Source organism: Maylandia zebra, linkage group LG1 (assembly GCF_041146795.1).
Source record: "Maylandia zebra isolate NMK-2024a linkage group LG1, Mzebra_GT3a, whole genome shotgun sequence".
Lineage (NCBI taxonomy): Eukaryota > Metazoa > Chordata > Actinopteri > Cichliformes > Cichlidae > Maylandia > Maylandia zebra.
The window spans coordinates 40,478,657-40,487,696 of NC_135167.1; the positions used below are offsets into that span (position 1 = coordinate 40,478,657).

Genomic DNA, 9,040 nt, shown 5'->3' on the forward strand with positions numbered 1-9,040 from the left:
GAGTTTTATCAGACTGTGAAACACTTTGTGTTTTAAAACAGAAAATATTTGATCTGAATTTATTTTGAAAATCACCGTCACACAGCCGTCTCGTCACTTTCACAGATTTTTCTGTGAACAGATGAGCAGCAGAAGTTTTCAGCATTTTACATTCAGATGTTTCACAAACTGTTGGATTGTCTGTCTGGGATTTCATAGCCAGTCATGTGACTGCTGTCCCGCCAATCAGCTTCACTGTATGTGAGACGTCTTATTGTTTAGCATTAAACTTCATGTTGTCTCAGCCTTTATGATGTGTGTTACTGCATCAAATTCAAAATAAGAGCATAAAAATGAAGCAACTGAAAGTTCTGACAGGACAATAAAATATCAATAGACTTTATTGAATAGAGTTTACAATGAAGATGGATGCAGAGCCATGACTGTAGTTTACAGAATCAAACAGCAGCAGAGACATTTCTGAGACAGAAAAATGTATATTTAATATGATAATAGAGAGCATAAATGCGCGATTCACTGACATATACGGCATATCTACTGTTATATTGCTGGGTGCTCATTTGAACTATAAAGTATGAAGTCAAAAAGCTCAGACATCAGGCTGCTCTGAACACTCAGTTTCACCTTTTTCTCCTCTTGAACTTTCATATGTAGAGACAGGATATCATGAACATTTATATCTGAGACACAGAAGGTCCGCCCACCCGCTCACCTGCAAACTTTAGCTTCACCAATCAGAAGAAACAAAGAGGCATAAAACAGCTCATCAGACACTCTGATCTGAGCTTAGGATAAAGAAGGATGATTTCCAACTGTCAGTCATGCAAAGCTACGCTGTTACAGTCCAGCAGTCAGAGTACAGAGATGGAAATAAGTTGAATTACACAGCAGATCATCTGAGGAACATCAGCCAATAACGTTCAGACTAAACCGCCACAGTCTTCCTTCTCACTGTAAGCGGCTGTCTCCTCCTCTCTGTGGAAAACCTTCCCATCAGGCTGCGTCCTCCACCTCAGCTTCACCTCCTCAGTGACTCCTTGCTCCACCAGCTTCTCCCTCACCTGAAACACAGTTTTCACACATTAACAGAAGCTCCTCATTAATCAGCCGTTGTTTCTGTAGTGAGCAGAAAACGTTGTTGGTGCTGTTTCTGGGGGAAATGAACTAAATGAACTGGCTGGGGATGAAACTGAAGTCTGGAATTAGGCCTCATTGCCTGTCATTGGTTCACGTCGTCTCCTCACAGTAATCTGAAATTAAGTGACTTCTTCAAGTTACCAGTTAAAAAGGTTAAATAATACAAATGGATGGGATTGCATTAAACGAGCCCCGTATCTCTGCAGCTGTGTGCTGTCACGTGTCCCTGAACCTGCACAGACTCACTGCTCTCTATCATTTCACAGTAGTTATAGCGGTCTGTTCCTTGTATCGGGGCCCGTGTGACCTCTGACCTGCTGCAGGATGGATTCTTGCACTGTGGGGTCGTTCAGGTCTGCAGATCCCGCCCTCAGCTGAACCTTCACTGACCTCAAGGCTGAAGGTTTGACATCTGCAGAGAAAGAAAAGGGCCATTCAATTCAATTCAATTTTATTTATACATCACTAAATCACAACAACAGTCGCCTCAAGGCGCTTTATACTGTGCGGTAGACCCTATAGTAATACATATAGAGAAAAAACCAAGCAATCAAATGACCCCCTATGAATAAGCACTTTGGCGACAGTCAGAAGGAAAAACCTTTTCCCTTTTAACAGGAAGAAACCTCCAGCAGAACTCAGAGCTCAGGGAGGGGCGCAAATGGAAGAACGCAGTCTTACATATTTGTTTAATATGTGCATTGAAGGACATGTCCTGGTCAAAAATGACTCCAAGGTTCCTCACAGTGTTACTGGAGGCCAAGGTAATGCCATCCAGAGTAAGAATCTGCTTAGATACCATATTTCTAAGCTTTTCAGGGCCGAGTACAATAACCTCAGTTTGATCTGAATTAAGAAGCAGAAAGTTAGCGGCCATCCAGGTCTTTATGTCTTTAAGACATTCCTGCAGTGTAACTCATTGGTGTGTGTTATCTGGCTTCATGCACAGATAGAGCTGGGTGTCATCTGCATAGCAGTGTAAATGTATGCTATGTCTTCTAATGATGCTGCCTAAGGGAAGCATGTATAATGTAAAAGTGCTATATAAATAAAATTGATTTGATACTTTACTTAGGCAATCAAATTAAGATAGATTTTATGTTGTTGGTTTTAAAGAACTGGATGGATATTTTAATGTATTTTTTATTTCTATTTTTCAAGAGTTGGAGAAGTGCCCTTTTTTCATAACTTGGCCTACCCTTTTTAGTTTTGTTAATATTGGCAATAGTGAGAAGTACTATGGTTGGATTCAAATGTATTTAACATAGGGCATCTAATTAAGGTAAATGTCATGTTTTTAGTTGGTAGAATCTGATGAGCAATATTTTATTTTATTATTTTTTATTTTGTTTTTCAGTTTTCCTCCTGAGTGATTGCCACCTTAACGTGGTCAGGGGGTTTGTGTGCCTCAGTGACACTAAGATCTAGACCTGCAGAAGCTGAGCCTTCAGGGGGGACACCCAAGTTGGTCAGGTTTTAGGGTAGAGGTTTGACAAAGTGCAATCCAATTACATGACAAAAACAGTTATTCAGAGCACCCCACATTCGCCTCAGCTGCCACCATGTGCCCCCTTTACATTTCTGTCTGCCCCCTCATATATGCCTGTCTAGAACCAGCCCAGCACACCACCCCCTCGGCCTGTGCTTCGAGGTTTCTGGTAGTTAGAATGACTCGGGGGTGTTGATTCATTTAAACTAACATAATCATCCTGCTGCAACCAGGTTTCTGTAAGGCAGAGTAAATCGATTTATTGATCAATTATTAAGTCATGTACTAACAGAGACTTGGAGGAGAGAGACCTAATATTTAATAATCCACATTTCACTGTTTTACTCTTTGGTTCAGATGTGGATACTGTATTGTTCTTTCTTTGTAATTGTTTAAGTTTAAGTTGTTTGTTTCTGGTTTTAGTTTGTTTTTTGTCTGTTTGGAAGCTGACACAGTCTCTATGGAGATGGGTTTTTGGGGGGGTAGCAGGAGGAGAGAAGCTGCAGAGAGGCGTGTAAGACTGCAACTCTGCTTCCTGGTCCCAACTCTGGATAGTCATATTTTGGGGGGTTTAATAAATTTGTCCATATTTCTAGAAATGAGAGCTGCTCCATCCAAAGTGGGATGGATGCCGTCTCTCCTAACAAGTCCAGGTTTCCTCCAGAAGGTTTGCCAATTATCTATGAAGCCCACATCGTTTCTGGGACACCACTCAGACAGCCAGCAATTTAAGGAGAACATGCGGCTAAACATGTCACTCCTGGTCTGATTGGGGAGGGGACCAGAGAAAACTACAGAGTCCGACATTGTTTTGGCAAAGTTACACACCGATTCAATATTGATTTTAGTGACCTCTGATTGGCGTAACCGGGTGTCATTACTGCCGACGTGAATTATGATCTTACTGAATTTACGTTTACCCTTAGCCAGCAGTTTTAAATTTCCTTCAATGTCGCCTGCTCTGGCCCCTGCCGGTGTCTCTAGCTTCACATGTCTGAGAACAGAATCACCAATTACCAGAGTTTGACCCCCGGCGGGTGTGTCGCCGAGTGGGGAAAAACGGTTAGACACATGAACGGGTTGGTGGTGTACCTGGGGCTTCTGTTTAGGACTATGCTTCCTCCTCACCGTGACCCAGCCGCCCTCTTTCCCCAGCTGCTTGGGGTCTGCCGGGGAACAGCTAGCGGGGCCTACGCTATCTTCGGCTGCACCAGCTACAGGGGCCTGGCTAGCTACGGGTGAATGAAGGGTGCGAAGCCGAGTCTCCAATTCAGTAATCCTGGCCTCCAGAGCTGCAAATATGCTACATTTGTTACAGATATCATTACTGCTAAAGGAGTAACTAAACATCTGACACAATGAGCAAGAAAGTGCAGGAGGGACAGGTGAAGTAGCCATGGTGCACGTGAAGATTATACTATGAAAACAGAAGTTATCTAAAGGTTTTTAATTAAATTGCTACGCAGATAAGCTACTCAACTACTACTTCCTGTTCCTGTGTTGAAACAGGAACAGGAAGTGATACTCTACCGCAGACAGAGCAAACACTAAATGACAGCGCCACCCAAAGCATCGGCAGTGCTGTGCCAAGAGTGTCCGGATGAGCCCAGGAGGACCAGACTGTGCAGAAACACAGAGGACAGACTCACCTCTGGAGCAGAGGAAGGGGCGTTGGTCATCACAGTTATGACTGTTGAAGGAGCCTGTTGATCTGACTATTGTGGCACAGTTTACGCTGTCATCAGGCTGCCCGGGCCCCCACGGCAGGTTGGAGGCTCTGCTCGAGTTTGACCACGTCCAGTATTTTCTGTACAGTCCAATCCAGGCACCAGCAGTATCTGACAACATAGAAGCGACCTGGCTGTTGTCCTGCGTGTTGGTGATGGTGCTCAGGTCTGTGTACGTCTGTCTGCAGTAAGACTGAGCATCAGACCAGGTCATTGAGTTCTCCACCAGGATATCAGACGGGGTCATTGAGTTCTCCACCAGGATATCAGACGGGGTCATTGAGTTCTCCACCTGGATATCAGACGGGGTCATTGAGTTCTCCACCAGGATATCAGACGGGGTCATTGAGTTCTCCACCTGGATATCAGACGGGGTCATTGAGTTCTCCACCTGGATATCAGACGGGGTCATTGAGTTCTCCACCAGGATATCAGACGGGGTCATTGAGTTCTCCACCAGGATATCAGACGGGGTCATTGAGTTCTCCACCTGGATATCAGACGGGGTCATTGAGTTCTCCACCTGGATATCAGACGGGGTCATTGAGTTCTCCACCAGGATATCAGACGGGGTCATTGAGTTCTCCACCAGGATATCAGACGGGGTCATTGAGTTCTCCACCAGGATATCAGACGGGGTCATTGAGTTCTCCACCTGGATATCAGACGGGGTCATTGAGTTCTCCACCTGGATATCAGACGGGGTCATTGAGTTCTCCACCTGGATATCAGACGGGGTCATTGAGTTCTCCACCTGGATATCAGACGGGGTCATTGAGTTCTCCACCTGGATATCAGACCAGGTCATTGAGTTCTTCACCAGGATGTGTTTGTTAGTCGCAGCTGAAACAAAAGATCAGACGGATTCAAACCTGCAGCTAAAATGTTCAGTTTGTCAAACCCTGGTACCAAAGTCTGAAACACTCACCGTCATAGCAGACAAAGTAATAAGTAGCTGAGCACGGTCTTGTGAACCATGATCCAGATCCAGTTATTATCACACACTCATCAGTCCCTGGCTGTCCCGGTGACCACATGTTAAACCAGGATGACTGAACTGGACCAGTTTGAGACCAGGTCCAGTCTTTGGAGAGTCCAATCCACGCCTCGGTGCTCCCCGCCCTTTTCTGGGCTTCCTGGATGAGAGCTGAGCTGTTAACGATGGCGAGGTCAATGTACTCATCTCTGCAGTATTGCTGAGCATCGTTCCAGGACTTCTGCAGGTCAACCAGGTGGAGCTGTCTGACTAACTGATCAGACTGAAGATGGCAGACCATCACGTAACCTGAGAGGACACGAGTCAGTCAGCGCGGTCACAGACTCACCTCAGCTCGACTATTTTAGTCATCAGGAGAATAAATTCTTTACATGCTACCACAACGCAAACTTTTTGTTGACATCTTTAAAGACGTGAATATATGTTAATATATGTGTCCTTCAAAGGATGTGTAACTCGTGTACTGGTTAAAAGCTGTTTTACGGTGCCTGTGGACACCTACACACTGGTTTCCTGCTCCAGGGCGAAACTCTCACATCAGCTTAAAAAGCTGCTTTAACAGTGCTAAGTTTGTTTTTCACTCTGGCCTTATTGCACATGTATTTGGACGATTTTTCCTCTTCAGTGTGCACAATGAAGGAAAACGACGTGTTAGTGGTCGAGGCTCAAAGCTGAACAACACGTGCACTAGGGCTGGACCATATTATACCGTTCACGGTAATACCGGTACAATGTTAGGCAACAATAAGAAAATGAAATATCATGATAAATATTTTTGGCCATATCGCCCTGCTCTAACGTGCACACGGACGTGGTAAAAGCAGTCAGGATCTTTTTCAGCGAGCTGACGGGTTTGCAGCGTTTCAGGCTTTCAGTCAGATTTCTACACAGAAAATAAAATCAAGACGTGTTTTTCTCAGCAGTGCACACAAACAGCCACGTTCATGCACTGACTCTTCCCTCCTTTCTTTCTTTACTCTTTTACTTCACTTTATACAAACTCTTACAAACTGCCGACCATTAAACTGTCAATCAAACTTCTAACTGGACCCAAAGAAACCTTTAGAAGTTTAGTTGACATGACAAAGGTCTTTGGAGATTGTACGAGTGTTCCTGTGACTGCTTGAAGCTCGTTTACAGACACCTTTAAAATAATCCCTATGGAGCAGTTCACTTTGTGCTTTCTTTGATTTTCTGATATCAAAAGTTTTATTCAAACTGTAAATGAGGCGACTGAGATGAGTTCACAGACCTGAGAGCAGCAGCAGGATCAGTCCACACCTCTTCATGACTGAGAGCTGAAAAACTGTGAAGACGTCCTCATGAATCTCATCTGCAGCTGCTCGTTCATTATTAATCATAACACTTAAAGCAGCATCAACAAAGAGGCAGCTGTCTCTGTCATTCACTCCATTTCTATCTAATCTAATCATTCAAACAAAACTATCAAACATATTCAACATTTGAAACGTTCAACTTTAAAAATGTTGTCTTCCTTCAATTATCATCATTTTGTTTATTAGAATACCAGACAATGAATGTGTGAGATTATCAAATAAACCAAACATATGCAGAACATACCCGACACGATGAGACGTCTGTGCAGCTGTGACACAGTCAGAACTCTTCATCTGATATAAATGTCATCCTCGCTCCTCCTCCCACGTCCATCAGAGACTTTGTAAAAGTGGTTTTAGAAAGCAGCCCAGTGTTCATTAAAGTGCATTTGATTAAAGATGCTCAGAGTCGTTTAACTGAAGATGACTTATTCAAAGTTATTACAGATGCAAACAGACTGACGTCTGCCCGACCACTTCAATGTTCCTTGAATAATCTAAAGAATTTGGAAAGAAAAGCATCTGATCTTCTTTCATTTTCTTGAAGATGTTTCATGCGAGAAGCTTCTTCAGTTTTAAGGTCGATTGGTGGTGAGTGCCAGATTTTCAAGCTCTATGGGAGTGTCCCCCAAGGAGGTCATGGACCCACTATTGATCCTCTACCTAATCACATGGGCCAAGGTGTGAAAACGGGTTTGGGTCACAATCAGCCAAGATTTCGGGTGAGCTCACTGTGAAACTTAGCCCCACCCTATCATGTGATTTCCTGAGTTGAAATGGCTCATGATGTGAGTGGGCATTAAGGCGTCTAGCAAGGATCACCAAACTGGCTTATTGATGGCAGACAGTTGGTGTCGAAAGCCTCTGTTCAAAGAGGGTTGTTCATTGTGGACATAGATGGCTTCTTCACTTGTCTTTCAAACCATCTGTCTTCTCAGTCCAAATTTTGAACATTAGTGTCCTTGAAAGAGTGACCTTTGTCCTTTAGATGCAGATGGAGAGCCAAGTCCTGTCCCGCCAAGGTGGCTCTTCTATGTTGTGCCATGCCTTTATGAAATGGCTTTTTGGTGTCTCCAATATAGAGTTCTGAGGATTTTTGAGATCCCTTCCCAGACACCTTAAAGCCCACTTCTTAGAATACAATGACCTGGATGACTGAGAAACCTCAATTTTCCAGCTGACGTGGCAGGTCCGACTTAAAAACTCCCACTGGTTCAGAGTTAGCTGAGGCCTCCAGCTCAGCCTCTGGTTAGGCTCCGGGCAGTTTCTATGAAGGAGCCGGTTGAGCCTCACAAAACACATTTTCAACACAGTTGTTCAATAAAACATTATTTATATGCCCACAATCGGTGTGGCAGCAATTTTTCCACACCAGCCTATTAATCAACCAAAGACCCAGACAGACTTTTAATTCATTTGAAAGCCTGATGCTTCGCCTCGTCCACCCCAGCTGTGAAACTCAGAAACCAGTCTTACTTGTTATCATCTATCGTCCACCTGGGCCTTACAGAGTTTCTGTCTGATTTCTCAGACTTTATATCTAATTTAGTTCTGAGCTCAGATAAAATAATTATTGTGGGTGATTTTAACATCCATGTAGATGCTAACAATGACAGCCTCAACATGGCATTTAATCTGTTATTAGACTCAATTGGTTTCTCTCAAACTCTAAAAGAACCCACCCACCACTTTAATCACACTCTAGATCTTGTTTTAACATATGGCATAGAAACTGAACATTTAACAGTGTTTCCTGAAAACCCTCTGCTGTCTGATCATTTCCTGATAACATTTACATTTACAATAATTGATTACACAGCAGTGGAGAGTAGACTTTATCAAAGTAGATGTCTTTCTGAAAGCGCTGTAACTAAGTTTAAGAATATAATCCACCCACTGTTATCATCTCCAATGCCCTGTACCAACATAGAGCAGAGCAGCTATCTGGACACTACCCCAACAGAGGTCGATTATCTTGTTAATAATTTTACCTCCTCACTACGTACGACTCTGGATACTGTAGCTCCTGTGAAAACTAAGGTCTCAAATCAGAAGTACCTGACTCTGTGGTATAATGTTACCCTGGAAGTGGTTTTATACTGGAACAGGTAAATCAACCGTCACAAACTGGGGCACAGGCTTTTTAGGATCTCGACCTTTCTGACTTTGATAACATGTCGTATTTCAAACAAGCAGGAAGAAAATGTCCAAATACACAACAGGCCAAACATGTCACTGAGATCAGTGGAGACAAGTTTGACAGTTGTGTGTCTTTGCTGATGAGATACATCACTGGGGAAGAATGAAATTCAATCATCCTGTGCTGGTTAGAAATCAGTCACTGTGTCTTTAT

General features: G+C 43.5%; 1 protein-coding gene across 2 annotated transcripts; it reads right to left on the reverse strand.

Annotated features, from left to right (window-relative positions):
• Positions 1-401: 401 nt before the first annotated feature.
• On the reverse strand, positions 402-7,124 carry LOC112435532 (uncharacterized). Of its 2 annotated transcripts, XM_076877124.1 has the most exons (6): positions 6,932-7,124; positions 6,603-6,656; positions 5,282-5,638; positions 4,276-5,196; positions 1,452-1,549; positions 402-1,061 (listed from the first exon to the last, which is right to left on the reverse strand). In XM_076877124.1, exons 2-6 carry the CDS (start codon positions 6,637-6,639, stop codon positions 921-923), a joined length of 1,554 nt encoding a protein of 517 aa, XP_076733239.1. In that variant the 5' UTR covers positions 6,640-6,656; positions 6,932-7,124; the 3' UTR covers positions 402-920. The 2 variants fall into 2 exon arrangements, with proteins under 2 accessions (XP_076733239.1, XP_076732963.1); XM_076876848.1 differs by lacking the exon at positions 6,932-7,124 and having other exon boundaries at positions 6,603-6,921.
• Positions 7,125-9,040: the final 1,916 nt, after the last annotated feature.